This window comes from Sceloporus occidentalis, unplaced genomic scaffold, assembly GCF_023333645.1.
Source record: "Sceloporus occidentalis isolate IW3139 unplaced genomic scaffold, rSceOcc1.0.p SCAF_61, whole genome shotgun sequence".
In the NCBI taxonomy this organism is placed as follows: domain Eukaryota; kingdom Metazoa; phylum Chordata; class Lepidosauria; order Squamata; family Phrynosomatidae; genus Sceloporus; species Sceloporus occidentalis.
The window spans coordinates 4408989-4436523 of NW_028317041.1; the positions used below are offsets into that span (position 1 = coordinate 4408989).

At 38.6% G+C, this 27535-nt stretch overlaps 2 protein-coding genes across 2 annotated transcripts; one reads left to right on the forward strand and one right to left on the reverse strand.

Moving 5' to 3' along the window:
* Positions 1–9311: 9311 nt before the first annotated feature.
* On the forward strand, positions 9312–11641 carry LOC149287428 (dicarboxylate carrier UCP2-like). The gene is made up of 5 exons (XM_089492884.1): positions 9312–9437; positions 9569–9776; positions 10224–10421; positions 10587–10688; positions 11457–11641. Exons 1-5 carry the CDS (start codon positions 9312–9314, stop codon positions 11639–11641), a joined length of 819 nt encoding a protein of 272 aa, XP_089349010.1.
* Positions 11642–14847: 3206 nt separating this feature from the next.
* LOC149287429 (ELMO domain-containing protein 2-like) lies at positions 14848–24888 on the reverse strand. Its single transcript, XM_089492935.1, has 9 exons — positions 24860–24888; positions 21481–21626; positions 20951–20979; positions 20550–20647; positions 20110–20239; positions 19766–19899; positions 17456–17524; positions 16772–16905; positions 14848–14987 (listed from the first exon to the last, which is right to left on the reverse strand). Exons 2-9 carry the CDS (start codon positions 21623–21625, stop codon positions 14848–14850), a joined length of 879 nt encoding a protein of 292 aa, XP_089349061.1. The 5' UTR covers position 21626; positions 24860–24888.
* Between the last annotated feature and the right edge of the window lie 2647 nt (positions 24889–27535).

Consider the following 27535-nt stretch of genomic DNA (forward strand, 5'->3'; position numbering starts at 1 on the left):
ACCTCTGATTTGTTTTGATTATAACGATAGTTTAATGAAATGAGTGGTCAGGAACGCCATCGGTGGTCTGGATGTTCCATGTCATGAAGTGCATGCGTCAGATGGTGCATTTCTCAACAGGACTAGAGATGCTATTTTGGAGTATCTCAATGAAAATAAGTGTATGACTCCATATCAGCATGGGTTTACAAGGGATCGGTCCTGTCAAACTAACCTGATCAGCTTTTATGAGGAGGTGAGCTCAAGACTGGATCGGGGTGAATCGCTGGATGTCGTATATCTTGATTTTTCCAAAGCATTTGATACGGTGCCACATAAAAGGCTGGTACATAAAATGAGCATGCTTGGGCTGGGGGAGAATGTGTGTATGTGGGTAAGTAACTGGCTCAGTGATAGGAAACAGAGGGTGGTTATTAATGGTACATACTCTGAGTGGGTTACTGTTGCTAGTGGGGTACCACAGGGTTCAGTTTTGGGTCCTATTCTTTTTAATATATTTATTAATGACCTTGTAGAGGGATTGTATAGTAAAGTATCAATCTTTGCAGACGATACTAAGCTCTGTAACGTGGTTAACACAATAGAGGACAGTGCACGATTACAAATGGATCTGCATAGGTTGGAGGCTTGGGCTGGGATGTGGCAGATGAGGTTCAACACAGATAAATGTAAGGTTATGCACATGGGGAAGAAAAATCCAGGCTGGGAATATGTATTAAATGGGAAAACACTGGGGACGACTGACATGGAAAAGGACTTAGGAGTTTTAGTTTTAGCGACCAGTGTCAGGCAGCTGCTGCTAAGGCAAATAAAATCATGGGGTGCATCAAAAGTGGCATAGATGCCCACGACAAGGAAATAATTCTACCACTGTACAAGTCACTAGTCAGACCACACATGGAATACTGTGTACAGTACTGGGCACCAGTGTACAAGAAAGATATAGTGGAGCTGGAGAGGGTTCAAAGACGGGCAACCAGAGTAATAAGGGGAATGGGAGGACTACAGTACCCAGAAAGATTATCAGAATTAGGGTTATTTAGTTTGGAAAAAAGACGGTTTAGGGGGGATTTAATAACTATGTATAAATATATAAGGGGACCGTACAGAGATCACTCCCAGGACCTATTTATACCCAGGACTGTATCTATAACAAGGGGACATCCTCTACGGTTGGAGGAAAGAAGGTTTCTACACCAGCACAGACGGGGGTTCTTTACAGTAAGAGCGGTGAGATTATGGAACTCTCTGCCAGAGGAAGTGGTTATGGTAAACTCAATAAAAGAGTTCAAAAGGAGCCTGGACGTGTTTCTTGAAAGCAATAATATTACAAGTTATGGATATTAGATTAATAGGGACAGAACGTTGATCCAGGGATTTATTCTGATTGCCATATTTGGAGTCGGGAAGGAATTTTCCCCCTGGTATGGGGCAATTGGCATCTGCTTCATAAGGGTTTTTTTGCCTTCCTCTGGATCAACACAGTAGGGACACAATATGTATATAGGTTGAACTTGATGGACTTCGGTCTTTTTTCAACCTTATGAACTATGTTACTATGTTACTAGGACTTTGACCATAAACACATTGGAACCAGCCCTGCATTACCACTAGGCTCTTGTCCTGTTTTGTAGCGTCGCATTGTAAAGTTATCCCTTGACCTAACTTAGTACTGAATTGCTTTCTGCCAGGGACCATGCTGACCCTTTGAATTTTCAAATAATAAAAGATGAGATGCACAACCATACAAAAAGGTACAAAAATATTTATTATTTCATGAATATACATGTACCAAAACCAATAAAGGCAAATAACAGGCCTCAATAGACCTCAGTCAGGTTAATGCAAATACAAAACAAGATACCCAATTAAAAAAGCATTTAGAAAACAGGGCAAACCCTCAGTTTCGGCTAAAAGTCTTCCTATTTTGGTTGCATATTTTGTTTTGTATAAAACCAATTGGTTTATTGAGACCTGAATGCAATTGTTGACTTATTTGACTATTTTGGTTTTGGTATGTATATTTGTGCTATAATAAGATTTTATAATCTTAACATTTTGTATATTTTTTTTGTGCAACTTATCTTTTATTATTTGATATTGATTTTGCAGTTGTTGTGGAACTGCTAGAGGGCTTTTTCTTTGTTTTTGTTAATTTGTATTATTGACCTTTGAGTTTTCAAACCAGATCCTCTATACTTTTTTTTTTTCTTTTTAAGGGTAATGTTTTAAAAAGAGACGTAAACACAATTCTTTACCCAGGCATATATATCATTTATGACTTATTTTTTTAGCAATAATGACCGGAAACAATGCTGATAATTTAGTGAAGGCTATTTTTTTGAACTTTGGCCATCTTTCCTTCTCTTTGAAAATAAATACTTTTATGACTCTGTTATTATATAACCTTTGTTTCATTGTAGTCACAAACAGAAATCACTTCGTCATGAATGCAGAAACAATTTATATTTTATTTAATTTACATTATAGACACAGCTCTGGTTAACAGGTCATTATGGTATGCAAGCCCAGGTTGTGGCTTATGGAGGAGGCAGGGGCAGCTGTTTTAAGCTCTCATTTCTATCACACTTGCATGTTTTGTTGGGTTTTTTTTGTAGGGGCCCCATAAATTATTATTATTTTTTAATATAGCGTCATCAGATTCCACTGCACTGTACAAAAGGTAGACAGAACATAACAATGAGTATATAATATAACAAGATGACATACAGAAACAACAGGTGAGGAGGGCCCTGACAAAATTATCTTACAATCTAGAGCAGACCTGGGCAAAGCACGGCCCGCGGGCCACATCCGGCCCGCTGAATAGCTCGGACCGGCCCGCAAAGAGTGTCCTGGTGACTCACCAATGAGTCCGGTGTCAGCAACGGGAAGCAGCGAAACTATGCACTCCGAAGCCTTGTTCATTTTGTTCACTTCTGTGCTGTGCTAATAGTTATTCAGGCCTTACTTATTCAAGCACCTCTACCAATGACGTAGGCTTGAATAACTTTATTAAACAGCACATAAGTTAACAAAATGGACAAGGCTTCGGAGTTTGTAGTTTCACTGCTTCCCGATGCTGAGTAAGTGATGCCACTGTAACTTCTGAGTGCCAGGATGCTCGTTGCGGACCTTGGGGAGTGCCAGGACAATCGTTCCACGCTCGTCATTTACCATTTTTTTAAGAAGGGATAGTATATGTATGCAGTATACATGTATTGGTAGAATGAAGTTAAGGGCTCATGCACACTGCTGTAGTTTCGCCCGGGCCGTAACCCAGGCGAAACTACGGCGTGCTGCTGCGGAGAGGAGATGGGAGTGCTCCTTACCGCTCCCCTCTCCATTGGCAGACACGGGGGCCGCGCCGTAAAACGGGGTGAAACACCGGTTGCTCACCGCGCCGTATTACAGCGCCATTCATTTTCAATGGCGGCCGTATTCTGGCCGCAAATCGGGCGGCTGGAATACGGCCCCATTACGGCAATGTGCATGGAGCCTTCGTATGTTGGTCTGGCCCTCTAAAACCATTCCAATTTCTCATGTGGCCCCATGGGAAAATTAATTGCCCACCCCTGATCTAGAGGATAAGTGTGGACCTTATGTTAATCTTTAAGTATTCTACCAGTGGAACGTTTTGCTTACGCACGGCAGATATGGAGCAGTCGGCTGGCCAGCGTCTACCCGTGGCAAGCATCATCTACACACATAGTATTAAACCGGCAATAGGATGCAGTTGCTACCCAGCAGCCGGACTATGAACATACGTCATTTGATTAGGACAGTGTATACATGCATGTATACATTAACAGATTGGACGCTTTATTACTCTGTTGCCCCTGGACCCCTCCTGTTATTATGCCATAGAATACAAACACAGATCTGATGAATGCGTCATATAATCCATGCCTGATTAAAACTAAATGTGCTTTATTGCCATTTATCGGTTCATTACACACCCTATGCAGACTATAAATTGTACTTGTATTTTCATTTGAGCGTATGCACTTGGGTATATTATCAAAAAGTAGAATCTATATATTCATGTTTAAATAGAAATACAATAACAGACACACGTGGAAAAACAAAGCTTGTCTGTCTGTATTTAAGAATACTTTAATCAGCTTTAATATCTTCTTTACATATTGCACATACTTATTTTGTTTATATAAATACGTGTTTATTTGTTTGCTCTACTTATTAGTTATGGGTAAATTACTCATGTATTTATTTAGCACAATGCTTTCAGTAGGTGATAACAAGAAAAATAGAATGACTGGGACAGCCTAATTTGTTTGTTAAATATTAATACTTAACTTTTATTAAATCCAATTTAAAATAATATTTAAGGACTGATTGGCATACCTGGGAACTCTCCAGGTTTGACCCGGAGATTGCCGGGTGAGCGCTGCTCCTTCCGGTTCTCCGGGTCAAGACCCAAATCCTCCGCTCCCCGCCCATTTATCCTTTAAATGGGGGTGTTTCCTGCTGCCGTCAGCGGGAACTCCCATTAACGTTGGTGTTAAAAAAGGTATTGGACCACATTCAATGACCCATGTAAATCCTAATTAATTTAACGGAGGCGAATTGCGATTCAGTGACGTCTAAAATCAACTTAATAAGGGTAGACTATAGACAATAACAGCAAAATAAAATATCACAATGAAAGCCAAAGCAAACATCTGCACTCATTGTAAAACTTAAAAATATTGGAAATTACCTTAGTTTCAAAATAAAAGAAAAATCACTATCAGGTATCTATGCTACTGCAAACAACAGTGTCGCCGGGCCACAAGTTCTGTATCATTTAGATTGACATTTGCAACAATGCCAAATAATAACCAATACCTAATAACGTTATAATACAAGAAAGATTGGCTCAAGGACATAAGGGCACCATGGGAGGCCCCTTCCATAATCATTGTTTCCCTGTACCTTAAGTTAGCTTTTAAATTGTTGTAGTAAAGTCTTGTTAATCTTGTGTGATGTAATTCAATTACGTATTGATGTGATTGAGCCCTTTTGTTCTGTTGTTTAATACCTGGTTGCTGTCTTGATTTTTCTGTGGATAAATATGCTATATTCTGTTCAATAAAATGTTCCTTCTTGCTGTACTCAATTGAACATAGCAGGGTTCTGAGGAGCGCATGCTGACTGGTGCTGGAAGTGATTTCGGGGACAACAGCAGGATACATGTGGGTGATCTCTAGGAGTGACTACAGCTCTCTTGGTGGACCCGTTACAGGAGTCATCTGAAAGACAATTTCATTAGCTTAGGCTGATGGTCTGTGGCTGTCAGTGGACCCACTAATTTAGCAAGAGTTGTCTGGTGAGGAAGATCCTCATGATTTATTAGGAAAGGTGAATGATATTGTGAAGTACAATGTACTAATTTAGCTCTATGGAATTGGCCAAGGTCTGCTTTGGTAAAAAGAAAAAGAGGTTGCACATGGCCTGGCATACAGTGATTCTGTATAGATCCTTAGTGAAACCTCATTTAGAAAAATGTGTCCTGTTTTGGAGATTGTGATATGGGAAATATGTAAATAATAAAGAGGATTCAAAGATGGGACTCTAAAATGGTAGATGGTCTAACAAAATATATCAGAAAAGACTAATATAGAAAGGAGAAATGTGTCTAGGGATTAAATAATGTCCAAAAGGGAGACATTTTATGAATTGTCGAGACTGTAGATTAATGTGAATAAAAACTATTTCATACAAAGGGTAGTAGATACCTGGAGTTTTCAACCATTACATTTAAATGTTTTTAAAAGCAATCCTATTTGTCCTATAATATTTAATTTATTTATTCTCCCCTATGTAACCAAAGCGAAACCTTTTTTTAGCCCATTCAAATATATTGATGCGGTTTTTTTTTAAGTAAAAAAACAAAGTTGTTTTCCATCCTACTATGACTGCACCTTTTAACTAATGCGGTGATCTATGTACTGGACAGGTTACTCATTAGAAAAATGTTTTTTTGCCCCATGTTTGCGCCGCACGCCTCTGGAGTCCTTTTCTCGTCCCATAGGGCTGCTGCGCTTCTTATTGGACAGAAAGTACAAGCCTCCTATCTGATTGGACGGAGAAGGGCGAGCCTCTACGCACAGAAGCTGAGTCACTAAATTACAGCCAGAAAGCACTTTGTATTTGAATCTGAGAAGAATCTGGGCAAGATCAGCAGAGCAGTATGATCATTCCAATAAATGCATTAATGATACAAATCTTTCTTTTTTCAATTTAAATTTATATATTTTTAATATTATTCTATGGTTTGTTGCATTGATTATATTTTAAGAGGTGCGGTGCACTAAGACTAATTTTAGAGAACAATGTATTCCAGTCCATTATTTATATATATATATATATATACACCTTGACCCTGAGTCTGGCGCTGACTCCTTGCTGTCCTACCCTGCTGTGATCATATATCCCAGTTGGTTCTTTTGCCACCAGTATGTTATGGCTGATATCCCTGCTTGAATGCAGGTGACTCGATTAAGTGTATCTTTAAAAAAAGACAAGTTTCAAGATTGTAAGCTTGCGAGCAGGGCTCTCTCCACCCACTGTATCAGTTTGTCTTAGTCTGTCAATTCTCGTCTTGTCATACCCCTTGAATATATGTATTGTATTAAGCGCTGCGTAAACTGTTGGCACTATATACATAAAAGATTATAATAATAATAATAATGTCAAGGTTACCATGAGGACCATGGTTAGAGCCAGTTGGGTAACCCACTTGATGAGTTGGTATATAGAATGTTTTAAGGGCTATTAAGGGGGTAATAGTTGAAGAATCCCAGGGTCAGCTCAGTTCCCCGGTATGATTCATATCCCATGAAATGAGTAAATTTATATCCCGGTAACATTACAGTGTTAATGCAGCAATGCCTTTTGGATAAATATAGGCGCCACAAAATATCATTAATTTAAAAGTAACATACTGAACTTTGTAAATTATTATGCAGCATGAAAAATCAGTACTCGCAATGCTCGTATGGGGGAATTGTCGTATTGGCATTGAAAACCCATTTATCTGAAGCGTAACAATTTATCTGAAGCGTTAAAATGTATACAAATTTTGGTATAAAATGTCCAGGAGGTTTACTGCTCACTGAAGACAAATTCATTTTAAATGTCATTGTTTTAATATAAATTCTTCAAAAACAAAAACTCACCTGAAGTAAATAGGATAGCTTACGCACATTTACATGGGGGTCTGAACAGCAGCTGCAGCATTCCCAGAGCCATCTGGGGGCCAACTGGCGGTCAGTATATCACATTCAGCTGAACACATCTCCTATACAGAAAGTAGCTGGGGAGGAAAAAGAGGGGAAATGCATATGGGGGAATTCTGCAGAAGGAAATACATTTTCAAGCCCAGAGGTATGTAAAATGTAATGTTTTAACCATTTATATATAAAAACAAAATGCCTGCTGGAACTTGAGCACAGATGAACTCCTGGGCACGACAAAAAAAATCGATCTTGGAAACAAAAGGAGGAAAACAACATATTCTTAATTTAGCTAAATTTGCACACTTTCAGGATGGGATAACCCAGAGAGTACCTGAAAATGTAACCCTATATAAAACCTATATGTGCATCCTATCATCATCATGTCAAATACTTACTGTAAACTGTACCTGTGAGTGAAGGTGTTTTGTTCATTCATATTTTAACTCCTATAGAGCTCAATTACCAAGGTATTAAAAAAACAAAGACAAGACATCTATCTATTATGTCATCTATAACCAATATTTATTTTTTCTTGTCACCTATTATCACTTGTCTATACTGTGCTGCCTATAGTCAATAAACCTCAATGTTTTTTTTCTTTCCAAATGTTTCAATAACAGACAGAACATCAAGGGTTAATATACATTTTTTCTTATAAACAAATCCTTCTTGAAAAAACACTTTTTAATACATATATATATATATATATATATATACCGTATATATATATATATATAATGTATCATCATTAAAGAGAAAATGGTCCAATGTGCACTAATAAAACTATATTGCATGTGAACAATGTTCTTCGGCATTTCCAGGTAATTGGCGGTGATTTCACTCCTTGTAGGTTGCCATCTCGGTGTTATGTAAGGCACAATCATAATGCAGGTGGCTAGAAAGAAAAAGAAGCCAATGCCGCATAATGCATAATTCCATTGTGAGGTGACTCAAGAAATCTCACCAATTTAAATATGCTTTATACGGGTAAATCCAAGCTATTCTTGGATCAGAAGCTCACTGGGGTTGGGGAAGCTCCCTTGAGTTGGCCCATCATGATGTTAAATGAAGGCAGTGAGATGTATCTCTGTTCTGTCAACTCCCTCTTTAAATAATTAAAAATAATCAATATGAAAAAATGCATTTATGGTACGATTAAAAATATCAACGAACCCAGTATACAGAATACAGACTCAAATGGGATGTGTTTGTGCTGCAGTCCCATTATCCGCAGATCAAGGCCTTTGTGCGTGTCTGGGAATAATATAGGGAATGGTTTGCTGAATGTGGAGGGCCTTGGTGCTTAGACGACAGGTTTTAACTGTTTGCTGAAGCAATCTGTGCACTATACCCCACTGCACGCTGTGACCTGCTGTCTTCTGCAAGCTGGAGAATGTGGGCAGGACTTGTGTGTGATATTTGCACCTCTCCCAGGTAATTCCCCCTCATGTATCTGATCTGCCTGTGACGTTGTAGCTTGCCGGCTCTTTATAAGTCATGCTTGATGGGTGACAGGTACAGAGGAAGGGGATCACCGACTTAAGAACAAGCACGTCTTGGCAATCTATTTCAGTGGAGATTACGGTAAGTACATATCAATGCACAATTCATAATTGCTACTGTGCTTTATGAAAGGTGAACAAGTCAGAAACAACCAATACTAGATATTTGGTGGTACTCTGGTACTGAGTCCAACAATCATTACATTAATGTGAGACTAAACTCCATTGGTTACCATGGTTACTACATTTATGCAACTTTGCTCTTGAACTGTTCTTTATGCTTAAGATCCTTTATGTAAAAATGTGTGTGCGTATATGTGTGTGCGTGCGTGAATGTGTGTGTGTGCGAGAATGTGTGTGTGTGCATAAATGTGTTTGTGTGTGCGCGTGCGTATGTGTGTGTGTCATAGCTGTGGAGAGCTACTAGAGAAACTCTTGGTGTTCTTTTGTATGCCTAACTTGTGGTACTGAACAGATACCTTAAGAGACACGCTGTAGGAGCTTGTATAGTATTATATTGTGCTCAATTATTTTTTCCCCCACAGAACATTCACTTGATCTTGCAAAGATGGTTGGACTAAGACCCTCAGACATCCCCCCTACTCCTGCTGTTAAGTTCATTGGTGCCGGAACAGCTGCATGTATAGCCGACCTGTTCACTTTCCCACTGGACACAGCAAAAGTCCGGTTACAGGTAAGGAATCATTGACATGCTAGTCAGAGGTGCAACGGAGCCAGAAGAAGAGATACTTATTTTGTAACACTTGGAAGACGTTCATAATAGAAGCTGCAGATTAACAATAATGAACTTCATAATCTTTTTAGATTCAGGGTGAATCTGCTGTGGCCGGGGCAGTTAATGGAATTCGGTACAAAGGAGTCTTTGGAACCATAAGCACCATTATAAAGACAGAAGGCCCCAAGAGTCTGTATAACGGATTAGTGGCTGGACTCCAGAGACAGATGAGCTTTGCCTCTATTCGGATTGGTCTCTATGACCAAGTCAAACACTTCTACACAAATGGAAGAGACAGTAAGTGCCTATAGCTTTACCGAACATGGATGATGCATGGGTCCCTATGTATAAACACGTTATAGGCACTATATGTTCATCCCATAGTGATGTGTTTAAACAAAATTATCAACTTTTATTCATATATCCCTGATGATGTAATATCATCACTTTTGATGCAGCAGTTATTGATGACATTCACTTGGGGGTAGAGCTTTCACATATGACAAATATTTATGCATGGGATACACCACAGACTTACATATTTGTGTGACAAACTGTTGATGCCAATCTATATATAAATTGGCATAATATGCATTGTTTTTGTACCTGTGACATCTTTATATATAACATTTACAGTACATCCATTATTATTCCATCACCGTCACACAGGTCTTAGGTATTTTAGTTCTTTAGTCGTATGTCGTTTACATTGTACATCATACAGATAATCTTTTTTCGGTACAGAAGCTGGAATTGGCACCCGGATATTGGCTGGGTGCACTACGGGAGCGATGGCTGTGACCGTTGCCCAGCCCACAGATGTAGTAAAAGTCAGATTTCAAGCACAGATCAGTCTACGTGGGGTTAAAAAGAGATACAACGGCACTTTAGATGCATACAAAACTATTGCCAAGGAAGAAGGCATGAGGGGACTTTGGAAAGGTATGTACAACATAAACACTAAAATCCAAGTACCATATATTGGTATATAGCCTATCAATAAATATTTCAGTTATGATCTCATTAGATGCTGATTGTGTCAGTGAACCAATTTAAGGTTCATAATCTTGACACTTTTGTTTTAACACAATTGCATTTTTCATACAGGAACATTTCCAAATGTGACAAGGAACGCCATAGTAAATTGCACTGAACTGGTGACCTATGACCTGATAAAAGAGACCATTCTACATCACAAACTATTAACAGGTAACAACCAAAATCACTGAATCCAGGTCCAGGTCCTTCTTGGAGGGCTCTGGGGCCATGTTTGTAATTGCAAAACCAGGCTGGATTACAGGGTGATAGATGGTGCCGAAAGAGCATAATGATGGCTTATAGAGCTGCTTGGGGTGTGCCAATGGAGTGCCATCGAAAGGAGAAGGGATGAGAATGTGGCATTCACTAAACATAATGTTACACCTACCATAAGAGATCTATTAATATACAAAACACACAAAAAAAAAAGAAAATAGCCTGTTCCCACAGCCTGTTCCCACAGATGATATCACTATTTACCTTTCTTTAATAATAGCAGGAGACCAAAGTGTCCTAAATCAATAGCCGACGTACAAAAGTCTCAATTCATTTGTATGAAACCAGACATCACACATAGAGTAATCAAAAAAAAAGTCCCATAAAAGTCTGCTATTATGCTAGCGGAGTTCCCTCTAGGGAGAGTATGTGTATTACTTTGTTCAAACATTTCATCCAACAAGGCAGAAAACTGAAAAAAAAAGAGAATGGTAACAGTCCAATAATAGACCCAGCCCTGTCCAACTTGATAATCAGTAAGAAAGCATATATTCTCAAATATTTTTATATTTCAAATACCTCTTTTGTATTATATTCTGCTGCAGTGTTATATATAACACTGAAAAAGTTTCCATAAAAAAGTCATAATATATATACAATAATATAATTCATAATAAAAATCAGTCTTTTTTTCTAATGTTTGTTCGTCTTTGTGCTTTGTAGATAATCTCCCGTGCCATTTTATGTCTGCTTTCGGGGCTGGTTTCTGTACCACGGTTATAGCTTCTCCGGTGGATGTTGTGAAGACCAGATACATGAATTCCCCACCTGGGCAGTACAAGTCTGCTGTTAATTGTGCATGGACCATGCTTATTAAAGAAGGACCGACAGCCTTTTACAAAGGGTAAGAGGTTTATTTGAGGACCTGGTTTATATGTATGTGTTTATATATACACATCCACACACAGACTTAGGGCCCAAATACAGGTCCCAACCACAGCAACCAATACCATCACAAAATGCCATACTCCAAATCAGGGCATCTATGTTGGGGGACTATGGCTATAGGCAAGGATGTGCATAGCCAGACCTGACAGCAGGCATGGTAAGGGCAGAATCACCCACCTTACTCAAAGAACCGCCTCATAGCACTGTAACATTAACTTTACCCCCCTTTGGGCCGGTCAGGGGAGATCAGAGGACCTGCTCAACTAGGCCATGAATCCCACTGCCTGCACAGGATAATGCCCCAGAATCTGGACTGCCATGCATAGATTAGCACACTGAACTGTTTACTCGAAATGCACGTTTAGGAAAGTCAACTGAAAATGTAAGGTTTTTTTTATCGTTACAGGTTCGTCCCTTCTTTCCTTCGGCTGGGTTCCTGGAATGTAGTAATGTTTGTGTCTTATGAACAACTGAAGCGAGCCATGATGATGTCAAGACAAAGAATAGAGTACGCCGTGTGATTCTAAGATGAACATTTACAGAGTGAATGCAAATCCCAAGACTTTTCTTACATCCCCTGGAGCGTTCCTATGCAACTACTCCTAGATTTAGATACCATCTATAAACATAAGAGTAAAACAAAGGATCTTGAGGGGGCCGTCATGGCATGTCCAGAACAGTCATATTGTCAATATGATGTCATCGTGCCTTGCTCACGGTACTGCACTGGAAGGAGACAAGCTGAGAAAGATACTACGGCGCTTAAATAAAATTGATAAACTCAGGCATAGTTTTCATAACCACTGCTGGGGTATTTTCTCAAGGTGGTTTAACCATTCCTTTATGATACCCCAAAGAAAGGGAAACTTCCCTTTTAACATATTTTTGCACTTAAACTTCATATTGTCAGTTTATTGTGTTTAACTAATCAATGTCTTATATATTAACTCACTTTACTATTTAATGTTAAATGTTTAATAGATTTTATTTTTTTAATAAAACAAACAAAACCCAATGTGTCTATGTATGTTACATAATATCATCTTAAGCCATCCCCTTGCTGCTCCAGATAGCTCATTGCTCCAAGAAGGCTGGAAACTATGGAGGTAGAACATGCGGTTTCGTTCTCTCTCTCTTCTTTTTTGGGCCCCTGGCTATAAGGCTAATCATTGGCATCTGGAGATTTTAGAACCAATACAGTCATATTGACTTGTGGACTTAATTTATGTTGGACTTTTTTCTGAACTTTTTTTTAAAATTCTGGTTAAGCTCAATATTTCAAGTATATAATTAAGAGCCAGGATTATTGGTATAATCAAGTACTAACCATGTCATGTAATAGCAAGTGCATTCTCTGTTAGGAGTAGAAATCATATGCCATCATGGGGGCATGATGGCTAATAATCTACAACCTGTAATAAGACACAGCGAGCTAAATCTAACGAATACAGTATTTATTCGGATAATGCAATTTAACCAAGACAAACAACGTATGTACAGAGAACAATGGGTAGGAAGTTATATTTCTGGTATGCACAAGACAGTTCATGAGCAAAAGTAGATGAGGAATGCTTAATAAAATGTACAAATTATTTAAGCTGCATAGTTTTAGTATATTAAACCACAAAAAGAATTCAAACTAAACACGTAAAACGTTAATACATATCAATGGCACTACTGAGCACACCAGGCAGGAAAGGAGTCTTGCTAAATATAGAAGTTTTCTGGAAGTGGATATATCTAGGGTTGTGTTTTTTTCTCTATTTAATAAGCATTAAATACTCAATGAGCCTTTAATTGCAGAGATGTGACCATCTATGGAAATTCGTTTTTCTATACAATGGAAAAGAATCAAAATTGCGATTGTACAATATTTCAATGAAATAAAATATAGAATAAATGGCGTTTGTCCCCGGTAACATGCCAAACTACATTTTACAGTTATAGATTTAACAGTCACATGACTTAACAGTCCTAGGAAACGTGACATGAGAGGTTGAGGTACCAAGCGTGAAAACAAATGTTTTACACATCAAGATGTTAAACATCTAAATCCATTGCCAGCAATAGATTTTGTGCCATAAGAAAGCAAAACATGCAAAAAAAATATTTTAATATTTCACAATAAATTGTTTTTACATTTATGACTACTTTTGTAAGTGCTTTAGGATGATCTCCGCTTTCAGCAGCACCAAAAGATAGCGAGGGCAGAAAATCTCCCATACTTTTACTGGAGGTTTCCCTGAGGACAACACAAAGGTGTCCCACAGGCTCCACCTAATGTTAGTTTTACGTCCACATCACTCACAAGAACTCGAGAGGGACATGATGAACTACACTCGCTTTGGTGCCATTACCCACTGAGCCATTGTCCTTAAAATGTTGGGAGCGGTGCTTAGTTGTTATCTCTATTATTCCTGAGCAACTACCAGGATGGCTCTATTAGCTTGCATTGTTGTCTGCATGCCTGCAATAAATAATTAGTACCTGCGCTACAGCCAAACACAAATTGATAATTATACGTGAAACACATGGACCAGGTGTGATTTGACTGTGAAAGATATATTTTGGATATAGATATATATATATATATATATATATATATATATATATATATAACACATACACTACCATTCAAAAGGTTGGGGGGATCACTTAGAAATGTCCTTGTTGTTCAAGGAAAAGCAAACTTTGTTCATTAAAATAAAGATCAAATGGATCAGAAATACAGTGCAGATGTTGTTAATCTTGTAAATGACTATTGTAGCTGGAGATAGTTGACTTTTAATGGAATATTTGCATAAGAAAATATGAACCATCACTCCTACGTTCTGTTGTGTTGGGTAATCCAAATTGAAGTTTAAAAGGCTAGTTGATCATTAGAAAACCCTTTTGCAATCATATTAGCACAACTAGAAATGTCCTTATTTTCCATTAAAACAGGTAAGTGACCCCAAACTTTTGAATGTTAGTGTATATAAGGTGAGGTGGCAGGCAACGCAATTTAATTGTAACTGTGCGGTTGTAATTATCTGGGTTGGATTAGGTGCTTTCTCCACATAACATCTAGGCTGGATTGTCCATTAGCTTTTGTAAAATAAACAGGAATACTAACAAAATATTAGTTACAATTTCTCGCTTTGAGGAATGGAAAGGCAAGAAGTCATTAAAGGGTCAGCACAACATCAGGATTACTGAGCTGAAGCTTTATCTGGTCATGAAATTTCTCTCTGTATTGGTTGAAAAACATTATACTTTCTGGCTCTTCCTTAAACCAGAACTTGTCAAATTCATATACCAGGTAGCCTGAAAAAACAAAACAAACAAAACAGTATAATTTTGCACCAAATATGCACCATGATATACACTGATCTATCCAACCATTCGTTCATGAAAATGATGTGAACGTGAAATCATATACAGTATCTACTTGCATTAATTAAATACAGTATCTAGCATCTCTACCTCCTCCTGTTCTGATATTGCCACAGCTCAGTATAACCATGCACAAGCCTCAGTCCTAGATAGGGTAGCTATAACTGTGCGCCCCCCCCCCCCCCACACTCCATCCACGGCACTCCACACAGACCTCTAAAAGCAGATGCGCTGAGCGCCTGTGGCGGGAGACTTTACACATTACAAACTAATGCTCCGTTCCTATACATCGGCCCTCCATCTCTCCAAACAAACCTATTTTATTTCATGAATCTCCTCCCTTTCCCATAACCCTAAGCATCTGTTGTCCACATTTATCAAGCTTCCCTGTCCTCCAGCACCTCCCTCACCTTCCAAATTCTCTGTCTAAGAACTAGCCATCTATTTTAAAAACAACATTGACACTATCAGGGATAACATCCTTCCTCGTGGTGTTAATCATATGGTACCTCGACCCCCTTCCCCACCACAAGCTGCCCTTAACTGCTTCAGTCCAGTCACCCCTACTGAAGTTCCTAAGGTTCTCTTGTCACTAGTAAGACAAAGGGCCAATTCTTACTACTTATACTCTTGACCCTCTCAGTAGCCTTTGACACAGGTGACCACCCCCTTTTTCTACAAACACTGGTGGTGTTCCTCAGGGCTCAGTTCTTGGACTTCTACTCTTCTCTCCCTTCACCTCTTCCCTTGGACAACTCTGATCTTCATTTGGCTTCCAATACCACCCATATGCAGATGACACCCTAATCTACATTTCACCCTCACTTCTAACCCCCCTCACTGACTGTCTTTCTGGAATTGCATCATAGTTGGTATTGCATTACTTGAAGCTGAACATCTCAAAGACTGAGCTTATGGTTATCCTGCCATCCCCTCTCTCACAATTCCTGACATTACAGTTGACAACTCCACCATCCAACCAACAGACCATGTTTGCTGCCTTCGTGTCACACTTGACTCTGCTCTCTCCCTCATCTCTCAGATCCAGTCCCTCACCAAATCTTGCCACCTTCCCCTGAAAAACAACATCTCCCAAATTCTCCCATTCCTCACACATGAAGTAATCAAAATAATAATCCACTCCCTTGTGATATCCCGTCTGGATTATCGCAACTCCCTACTAAACGGTTGTCCTCTCTCCTGCGTTTCACGGCTCCAATCCATCCTCAGAACTGCAGCTAAATTAATCTTTCTCTGTCACTATCACCTAACCTACAGAACCCTTAACAACTCTGCACCCACTACATCTCTACTCTCTTAACCAAATACAGTCTGAATCGCTATCTTCGTTCCTCTCATTACCTGAATCTCTCATCTACCATCATTACCTATTCCTACTCCTGTATTCAGGATTTCACATGCGCGGTACATCTTCTTGGTAATTCCCTACCTCTTTCTGTTAGACTTTCTCCATTGTACGCAAATTTTAAAAGCTCTCTGAAAATGTACCTTTTTCTTGAAGCATATAACCTTACTTCTTCAGCCAGCATCCTAATCAACACATCTGAATGACCAAAAACCTCTACAGGTCATCCTGACTAGATCAACTCATCATTATCCAAGCAGTCCTAACCTATTGTTTGACTTAACCCTCAACAACCAACTAGATTGTATGTGATAAAAGCTCTGCATTAAGTATTTTCACGGTTACTTACAATAGAACTGGTGGAAGCATTTTATTCTAGGGATCCCAGGAACCGTATTATAGAAATGTGACTTCAGAGCCCCACTTTTCAGTAAACTATAGGCCATTTCTGTCAGATTGATTCCAACTATAGCATAGGAGTACCTGAAATGGAACAAAAAATTCAGAATCCATCAGAACAGTATTAAAGTAAAGATATTTAACACACACATTTAACACAGAATGATAATAACTGAGCACCAGTAGCCAACTATACAGTAAAGTAACAAGCATATGCTGCTTTCCTAGAGTCTGCCTTGCCTGGATCCCGGAATAGGATTTTGCTGCCAGTCACCAGCTTTGTCAGACGAGATGTAGTTCACCAGACCTCATCTTTTTTTAATTTAATAAAAAATTATACATATTTTTTTGAGATGCACATGTGACATCAAATTTTTGGTAAAGTAACATTTTGATTTACTTGGTTACAATGAAACAGTACATGAAAAAAAAGGTCTGCCTTGCACCAAGGTGTACATATCGCAACACATTATGGGATGAATATTGATGCGCCTTTCATTAGTAATTTAAATTACCTGGGTTGCCATAAGAAGTACAAAGTATATATATATATATATATATATATATATATATATATATATATATATATATATATGCACACACACAAACACTCTTCATCGTTATATTCTCTTACCCGATTTTTGGATGATTAGAATGAGACAGGATTAGACGTGCTTCTTCTGTGTAATGTTGACTGAAGTATCTAAAAAAACAAAAAAACAACAAACAAAACCCCAAAGAACGAATATGTGAGACAAATATGTTCAGTTTAAATTAGTTTAAAGACTTGTGACATGATGAATATTCTATAAACTGAATGTGTTCATGAAATTCCTCAAATAAAAAGTTTATCACTGACATTTTAGCTTTTCATGAGTTGTTATAGACAGTCAGGGCCGGCCTTTGGGGTGTGCGACCTGTGCGACCGCACAGGGCGCCACACTCCAGGGGGCGCCGCTGCCGCCAGCAGCGTACCTAGCGGCGGGGGGGGGCGAGCGGCACCCGGTGCCGCTCATCAGGGGGGCGAGCGGCACCCCTCCAGAGACGGACAGTAATGTCCGCCGCTGGAGGAGCAGGCTCGCAAGGGAGCGATATCGGAGGTCTTTAACAGACCTCCGGCTCCCTTGAGTGACTTTAAGCCGGTTCAAGGATCTTCCTTGAACCCGGCTTAACATCACTCAAGGGAGCCGGAGGTCTGTTAAAGACCTCCGATACCGCTCCCTTGCGATCCGCGCGGCAACAGCTGCTGTGCGCCGGGATTTGCTGTCAGATCCCGGCGCACAACACTGAAGCCGCGCCCACCGTTGTCCGTGCCCTCTGACCCGGAAGAAGACAGAAGAACTGAAGAAGAAGAAGAACGAAGAGCAGGAAAAGGAGCTGTAAGGAGAAAAGAGGAAAGGTAGGAAAGCATTCAGTGAGAGTGGATTGGTATGTGTGTGGATTGGTATATATGTGTGGATTGGTGTATACGTGTGGATTGGTGTATACGTGTGGATTGGTGTATACCTGTGGATTGGTGTATATGATCTAATTATGCTCTAAAAGTACATCATAACTCCCATCATTCTATACTGTTCCATACAGTGGCAGAGCTGGGAGGCAGAGGCCTTGCACCCCCACCGCAGGACTCCTGAAAGGTAAGTGAACCTCAAAGAGGGAAAGGGTAGATAGTTAGGAGGGCGTATATAGGGAGAAGGGAGTGAGACAGGGGAAAGAGGGTAGATAGGGAGAAGGGAGTGAGAAGGGGTAGATAGGGCATCATACTCCTATCGTGCCAAGTCTGCGAGTAAATCCTGGAATCTGGGTATGCCTGGGCATGATAGGAATGTGATTGCTGTTAATCATATATATATATATATGATATATATAGACTTGAAAACCGAAGTTGTTTGTGTGGTTATTTGGAAAGTCCCTGGAGTGCCGGTAACTATTTTTGGACTTTATATATAATATTATTTAATTGTTTTCTCCTATTTTGGTGTGTTACTTACTTTAAATAAAAGTGTTAGATTTTTTATGGTGTTGGGGGGGTCATATTCGGTTTTGGCCAGGTAAATGCTGCACTTTCGGTTTCAGTCCAGAATTCGTTTCGGTGCATCCCTACTACTAAGCCAGACAATTAAGTGGTAGGCCTACACCACATCAATGTTTGGCGTAGTATATAGTGATTGGGGTTTTGTTACAAGTTTTGTTACAAGTTTTTATTCCTTTCTTTTTTTGGGATGGGGGGGCGCCAGAGGAGTAGTCCGCACAGGGCGCCAGAACACCTAAGGCCGGCTCTGTAGACAGTTATGAAGAAAAAAAACAAAAAAATGAAATGGCTTAAAGCCTTACTAACAAGAATTTTTGCGTTCTGCTATGGAATAAAAATTATAGCCATCAGACAGAAAGTGCATATACATATTACAAAAAAAATTGCAAGGGGGGGGATGCCACATCATTGATGGATATTACAGAGACAAAGTGACTTCCATACTGTGAAATGTACTGCTGAATTCTGAAGAATTAGTGGCCCGCAAAAAATGTGCTTCCAAAACAGGCTGTCTCGGCTGCACGTTCCTTTTGTTTCATGTCTCCCAATAACCGGGCAACCAGCCTACCACCCTTTCATCCACAAGCGCCATGAAAAACAGCTTCTCTGTCGGGTTGCTGCTGCAAGCAATATGTATACGCACATTCTGTCTGATGGCCATAATTTTTATACGATAGACGCAAAAATTCTTGTTAGTAAGGCTTTTAGCCATTTAACTTTTTTATTTTATTTGATATTTAAAGAGGCATGAATTAAACCTGAATATACATCAGAAACATTTGGACAGAATTATAATTCTGTTAGCTGTCGTAACCCGGCTCACGGATTTGACCTATTCTTGACAACAAAATAAAATTAATTATTAATACAACATATACAATTAAATGATCACAATTACAGTGATAAACTTACAGTAAATTTGCCAATCCCAGCATGCCCATGCCCCTAAAATCAGTCTTAGGATCATCTCCTTGAAAGCCAATGTCACCCCACTGTTTAGTGATTCTAGACTTGAGCTTCTCATGTGGCATCAGCAAGTCCCAAAGCTATAGGAGAGAAAAATAAAAAATGGATTGGGAGAGGTTATTGTGCGAAAGCGAAATTAAATATACATATATTTTTTTGGAAATACAGCCCTGGTAATTAATCTCTAAGACGCTAACAAACAATACAAGGCAATAGCAACTGGATGATTTAAACAGAGAGAAAAATGCAAATAATACCACTGGTCATAAACTCAGACACAATACACTCACTTCTAGTAGCAGCTGCTCATGCTGTGTGTTGTCAGAATTGAAAGATTGCTTTCGCAGATCCTCCACATCCAAATAAAGCTTCTTATAACCAGAGATCTGTAATAAGCATATCCTCAGGCTTATCTGAAACCTAACAGGAAAAGAATGTCTGTAAATGTCCCAGATATACACTAAACCACACAATGAAAACATAACACAAAGACTCATTTTGGAATAAACTTCTCAATCAATTTGTTCAGTAATGAAAGAAAAAGTAACCAGCATTTAGTTTATTCTTGATACATTTCATCTGTAGAGTACGGCTAAGGATATTAAAATACAAATAAATAAGATGTTCATCTCTGTGGCACAACACGCAAACGTATTATCCAGAGAAAAGTATGCCAGAGTACACACACAGAGGTTAAAATGAAATCTATATGTATATTTGTTTCACTTACCTTTGTTCTTTTTCTACATTGACCTTCTTTTCTTTTACTATGTCAGCTACATACTTGTCGACTTCATCCTCAAAAACGTTTATTGCACACCGCAGAACCTGTTACATATAACATGAACTACTATCATACATTTCTAGCAAAACAAATACAATATAATTATTTCAAAAAACAAATATTTATAAACATTTAAATATAGGACTCAACAGTAAATGGGTACACATGGCTTACTCTCTTCTAAAAAGGTACATTTAAAAAGAACAGCCAATAGCAAAACTGGCTCCTAATTTTTGCGGCTGGCTCTTGGTTCTAAATTTTAAAATACTTGTTAGGAACTAGTAATATACTGGTACTTTGTGTAGGCCACAATTAATTTTTGAAAACTAGAAATATAGTGTCCTTACCTTGCTTTTTGAGTGCTCGAGTGAGTATTCTAGGACAAAAGAAGAAAATGGTATTAAAGCTAAACTGCCACTTTTCATGTTTTAGCAACTACTGCAATGAGAATTAAGATAGGTAAAACAGCACATTGTATATAATGGGATCTATTCAACCAAAACGTGAATAATTATTTATATTACACGGATATTCACAGCTGTGTTACCTACAAAAGAAAAAAACTGCCCCTGTGCTTCTACTATAATATTATATATTAAAAATACCCCAATGCGACATTATATATCAGGCACGATTCCTTAAAAGGCAACAAAACATTCTGGAGAGAAGTGGATAAAGCATATTGTTTCATAAAATCCTAAACTGATTTTTTCCAGGTGAAATTGTAACTCTTTAGTCACAATAATACCATTACAGAAAAAGCTGTATTTGTTGTAGAGGGCTAAGAACGGCAACAACCTGACATGTTGGCAAAAAGAGCACCTGCAGTTAGCTACAAAGTCAACCGAGGCTTCTTCTCAGGAAGCCAAAAAATTACCTATTCTGTGTGTTCTGCGGGCACCATCTTCAGATCCAGCACAGATTCGCTGCAGCTCACATTTTCCACTGATCTGTCTGATAAACCATTTCAGCCAAAATCGAAAATAGTTGCTGTAGAGATACTGCCAGATGTGCAAAAGCATCCTAAAAGTCAGAATTATATAAGCATTAGAACATGCCATAAAAACATAGGAGCCAACGGTCATTTATTGATTCGATAAATAAACATTACTGCAATTAGTACTAAAAAGAAACAAATATTTTCCAAGGTTTAAAAAAAAAACCAAGATAAAAGTACATTTACATAATTGTGGCATCAACAAAGCCTAAATATACCACTAAAGGAAATTTAACGGACAAGAGCAAAAATCTTTGTTATATATATATATATATAGCAATTTCTGCCAATTCTTAAGCAACAAATAAAGTTAAAGCTCTGTATGATGGTAACAACATACTACTTTCTAGATTCATTTCAAATTATTATGATTGCATGTGGTGTGTGTACTTCTCATGCCAGGAACATGAACAGGTCAACTCAAAAGGCAGCTAGGACTATTGTGTAATACGAAGGGTCCCTGTCAGGAATGTTGCTGTAGTTTGCAGTAAAGCTTTGGAATTTAAAAAGAATAAATGAAATAATAATGAATAATGAAAAAGAAAAAAAACAGTGATAGCGCAGAAAGCAAAATGCCGAGGACTCACCTGCTCTAAAGAGGATCGGCTAGTTACGTTATTGCACGGAGGTGGGGAAGTAAAACATATAACACTAAGACACTCGGGTATGTGAGACGGCGGCTGTCAGCAACAGCGCATCCACGTCAGGCGGTCCCGTACCTATGACGCCGATAAGAGGCGACTGTCTGTATGGTCTCCATGGAGACGGAACAGCAAACGATGCTGGATGTGACGTATGGTGAAAGCATAAAGTTCGATTGTTTTGTACTGTTTCTTTTCTCAGTTCCGGAAAATAATCTGTGACGAATATTGTTTAGTAGCGCCAAAAATATCTGATCCTTTGATTATAAGGTTACGGCAGTGGCTTTAGTTGTACGTTTAATAAAAGGTCAGGCATGTTTATTATGATACTGGATACAGTGTTTAAGACAACACTTTCGGGAACTAATTTGAAGCACTAAGAAAGGTTTTACTTGTTTGAAAGAGGTGGTTAGCTTCCTAATTCAGCGTATTTGGCATATTGTAAATTAGGAATGCAGCTAACTGCTATTTTTTGTTTTACTAAATACAGCTTGAAATATAAAAAAACCCACACACAGACACTGAACATATTTGGTAAAACGATGAATAAATACTTATTATTATTTTATAATAGAAAATTTCATCTAGGTTTTCCAGAGCGTAAGAAATATATATTGAACATGAAAGGAGGTATGGAGTAACGGTTTGAAAAAAGTAACATTATTTTTAATAGGAAAAAGACGTCATACAGGGATTTTTGGAAACTGCAGGGTTATTAGGAAGAAAAGGTATAGACACCCAACAAACTGTAAATAAATTCTTGTAGGACATGATAACCTCTGTAACAGGATCCTCGGTTCAGAAGCAACAACGGCTTTAATGAATAACGCTGATGTATCAGAAGTATCCAGAGCTTGCTTGGAAATATCCTACACAGTTTACCTAAAAAATGCATTTGCTCGAAATCGCACTAATTAATGAGTATATAAGTGCTTTGAATGGAATAATGATACATGTACAAGTAACACCAATGGCAGACAAGTAAGAAACCTTAGAACACATCAGCAGTACACAATTATTTTATAATTTATTTTGTTTTCTCAATGGCTATGAAAACCTATAGAACTAGAATCTGAGCTTGCATTTTTTTTAAAAATAATTAGTTTCCCTTCATGGCTTATGGTCTGGTACAATTCGGACAGCGAGAACATTAAATGCTCGTTATGTAAAAGTATGTGTACAGGTAACGTAAAATAGAGATTTAGTAAAGTCTGTTTCCTACACAATCCGACATATTGTTGAAAGGTTTGAAAGCAATCTAATTGCAAACAATATATTTTTTTTAAATTAAACTGATATTTCTCAAAATAATTCTCAGATTAAATGTTTTGCCACTTTAATTTACCACAAATAAGTGAATTGCCTCGGCAGAGGTAAGTAGATGAAATTAGGATGGATGTGGAATGTTAAATGCCTTATTGTAAAGGTTAAACGATGCAAACTGTATTTCAATATGAGCAATATAAATTATAAGAGAACGTGTATGGTCAGTAGTTTCAGGTACCTCATGGTGGAAAAAATGATGGCATAATTGTGTATTCTATTATGAATGTTTTGTTCCGGCCTTTTGTTATACATTATGTACAATAATATTTGTCAAATATGTAAAGTAAGAAAAGCATAGAGATATTTAACCACTTCAGTCCCCTATGGTACCTCCTAAAAAAAGCATTCAATAATGCCCTTTAGGACATACATCACTGCTGCCATCAAGTGGAAGTTTAGCAGAGGAGTGCATTGCAATCCAAGCCTATGGTGACTTGCTTGGTGATCACATCATAATCAGTGCAGGGGGGCACTAACTCTTGCCGGCCCATCCTTGTCCATTGCATGTACATATTAACCCCTAACAAATCAATAAAATAACCACACACACAGAATTGTAAATTGGATAAAATTGGCCGTAGCTTTATTTAAAAGGGTATAAGAGGCATTAACAACACAAACCATTTAACGTAATAACCAAATAACTTTTTACACCAAATACAATCCGCCCCTTTCTCAGCCAGATTGTGTAACACCAAGCCTCTATCCACCTCAACACCGAGGCGACCTTTACCCCTTATAAAACTACGACAATATAACATATTACATATCTTACATTTAAACACAAAAGGGAAGGGGGAGGGACGCTTGCTCAGCAACAGCTCCTTGCAGATTTCTCTTGAGGTGAATTTAATCTCCCTGCGCGCAGCTATTTATTTATTTTAGTTACTTCACGCTGTGAACACAGCTGACTGCACCAATCAGCTGTGCTTATTTTTCCTGCCGCACAGAATGCCCACTCAAACCTCGTGCTGCAGCACAGCTGATTAACCAATCAGCTGCGCTAAATAAACTGCCTGCCCAGCAACCTAGAATTAGATTTAGCTAACCTAGCCCGCCAAAACTTTATGCCTTAACTTTCCTGACGTTTTAGTGACCCCTATTATTGTCCAGCAATGGACAATTAGCGCGCCGCTTAGGCAGCTTGCGCTTTCAATTCTACTCTTTCCCATCCATCATTTCAAGAATCGCGGGCCTACGGCACCCAAATGCATCTGTCATCTAAATGGCATACTAGGGTGGAATCCATAAGGTGGGGCAGAAGTGCACTAGAACACAGAATGAACAGGGACTGCTGACAGGCTAGCACCTGGGCAGTGGCGTCGCCAGGGGGGGGCCATGGCCCCCCCTACATTATGCTGTGCCCCCCCAATTGAAACGCTATACCATTGACCCGGTGTGCCGGAACACTAAGCTCCAAATGCAGCCGATGCGGCTGACAGTTTCAAAGCGGCTGTAAAACCGCCCCCGCTGGCTGCTTAATGGATTGCCGGCATGCCAATCACTGACTGAGGCTCTTCGACCCGCCCCTTTGAAGGGGGCGGGCTCTTACGTGGCAGCAGAGCCTGTCCTGGTGTATGTGTTTGGGTGTCAGTGTGGAAGAGCCTTTCCTGATATGAGTTTGGTCATCTGTTTCCTGGCACTTTACTTGCTGTAGAGGGTTAAATAGAACTTTGTAATTTTTATTTATCCAGATTTTGTGGTCACTTCAGAGGACAAAACTTTCTAGGCCTAGAAATCAGAGGAAAAGTAAAGGTTTTGTGTTATTTCAATCTGAATATATTATTAAAAGTTAGATGTTGGTTCAGAGTTTGTGAAACTCAATTCTTGATTACAGTATACAGGACGCTATTCCCCTTTGGTTTCACAGGCCTTCACAGACCAAGTGGTACTCAGCTTAGTTATATGCAGCTGTATGCATTGTGTTATCTGTGATGAGGTGTTCATTTGGTGACGCAGCGCTAAGATGGTTGTGATGCATTAATGGCTAAAAGTTTTGTTGAAGTTTCCATTATGTCTAATCTCCTTAATTTATTTGGGCCTTTTAACTTTTTTGATTTCTGGGATTTTAATAATGTGATAAAAAAGAATGATTTATAGTTGTTTGGATGTCAAATAGTGTGTCAAATTCTGTTGATCTGTATCTGCTATGTTTCCATACATTATTTATGTATACCTGCAAATACAGTTTTTTTTTATCTCATTCAGTTGCATGTGCTGTTTCCATGTGTTGTTTATTTGATCTATACCTGAACTACAGGGTGTAAGTAAAAGAGGGATGCTGCTGCAAGTTCCAGAGAGCTTCCCAAGGTTTAGTGAATGATGGGACAAAGGGACTCTGGGGATGATTACAGGGGAGAGGACTTCTCAATGTCACGGTGCAGTCAGAAGGATGGAACACTGCACTGACTCTCACTGTCTTCCCCTGATCTGCAGTCAGTGTGGCATATATATTGGCAGCAGGGTCTAATATTAATATATATTGGCTGCAGGGGCTAATATTAATATATATCGGAAGCTGGGACTAATATTTATATATATTGTCAGCAGGGGCTAATATTAAAGAATGAAAAATAACTGTCACTTTAGCTGTTATTTTGAAATCATATTTCAATCACGGTCTTTACTTCAAAGAGATAAGTGCATATTATGTAGTTAAAAATGCACGTCTAACGTGTGTGTGTGTGTGTGTATATATATATATATATATATATATATATATATATATATACATAGTGTATATGTACCATTTTATAATTGGCCCCCCTACTTTGGTCCCTGGCCCCCCATGTGCCCCCCTAAATATGAAAGCTGGAGACGCCACTGCACCTGGGTAACAGATAGTTGATGGTCAGACAAAGCAAGGTAAGGATACCTGTAGTCCAGAAACAACTGAGTCAGGCTAGCTGGAACAAGGCAGGTAGAACACAAAATTTAGACAGATCCAACTCAAAAACTAGCATTTAAATTTCTGTGAAGCCATGGAAAAAATTTTAAATTATTTTGTTACACTGGGAACATGAAATGTAGTGTATATAAAAGTATCATGCTTGAAATAAAAGTAGAACTTATTCAGTAAATAATAAACTGAATTTGCTTTTTAAAACTTCATCGTTAAGAACATTTCAACTATACATGAGACGGTCCCTCAAATATAACAAAATAAATGAAGAAGCCATCAACACAAAAAATAAAAGATCTCCACTAATGCTATTTCATGAATTGGACTGGGAGAGCGATCACAATCGCCCAATCAGATTTGTACCTTAGCACCAATTGTAAATGAAAAAGTTAAGTAACTTAAATTACTTGTGACAGTCGGATGTGGACACATTGCATCTTTCATAAAGGTCTTCATGTGATATAGTTTGAATGCCATGTCATAAACATATTATTTATCATTATAAACGAAGATATTCCACACTCCGTTTTGTTTAAATTTTTCTGGAAAAAAAAATGGCTTTGGAAAAAAAAACCCTGTTTTTTTCTACCAATTTTTCCAGTTTTTCCCCAGACCTTCCCATCTCTAGTTGCAATCCCAGTCACACAAACACCAAAACACTAATATTTTGGCAAGCCTGAGGTCTAATAGATTCTAATAATAGAAAAATACAAAGGAGCCGCAGGTTAAATCATGTAGATAGAGTCATATAGCCAGCGTTCAAGTCCTGGGTGATTCAAGGTGACAGTGTTTTGGGAGTGCCCATGTAAGGTGTTAATAGATGGAAATTTGAATTCTTTTTAATACTTATTTCCTAAACACACAGAATTTGTTACTTAAAACTTAATGTTTGCACTGTCAAGTTCAAAATAACTGTGCTTTCCTTTGAAGAAGGGACCAGGACCAGTGATATACCTGGTACATCATCTGTTATCGTTAACATTGCCGTTTACAGCCAATACCGTGCATTTCCCCACACAATTAATCACATGCGGTGGTAATGTCCGATGACAAAGGTAAATGTTGA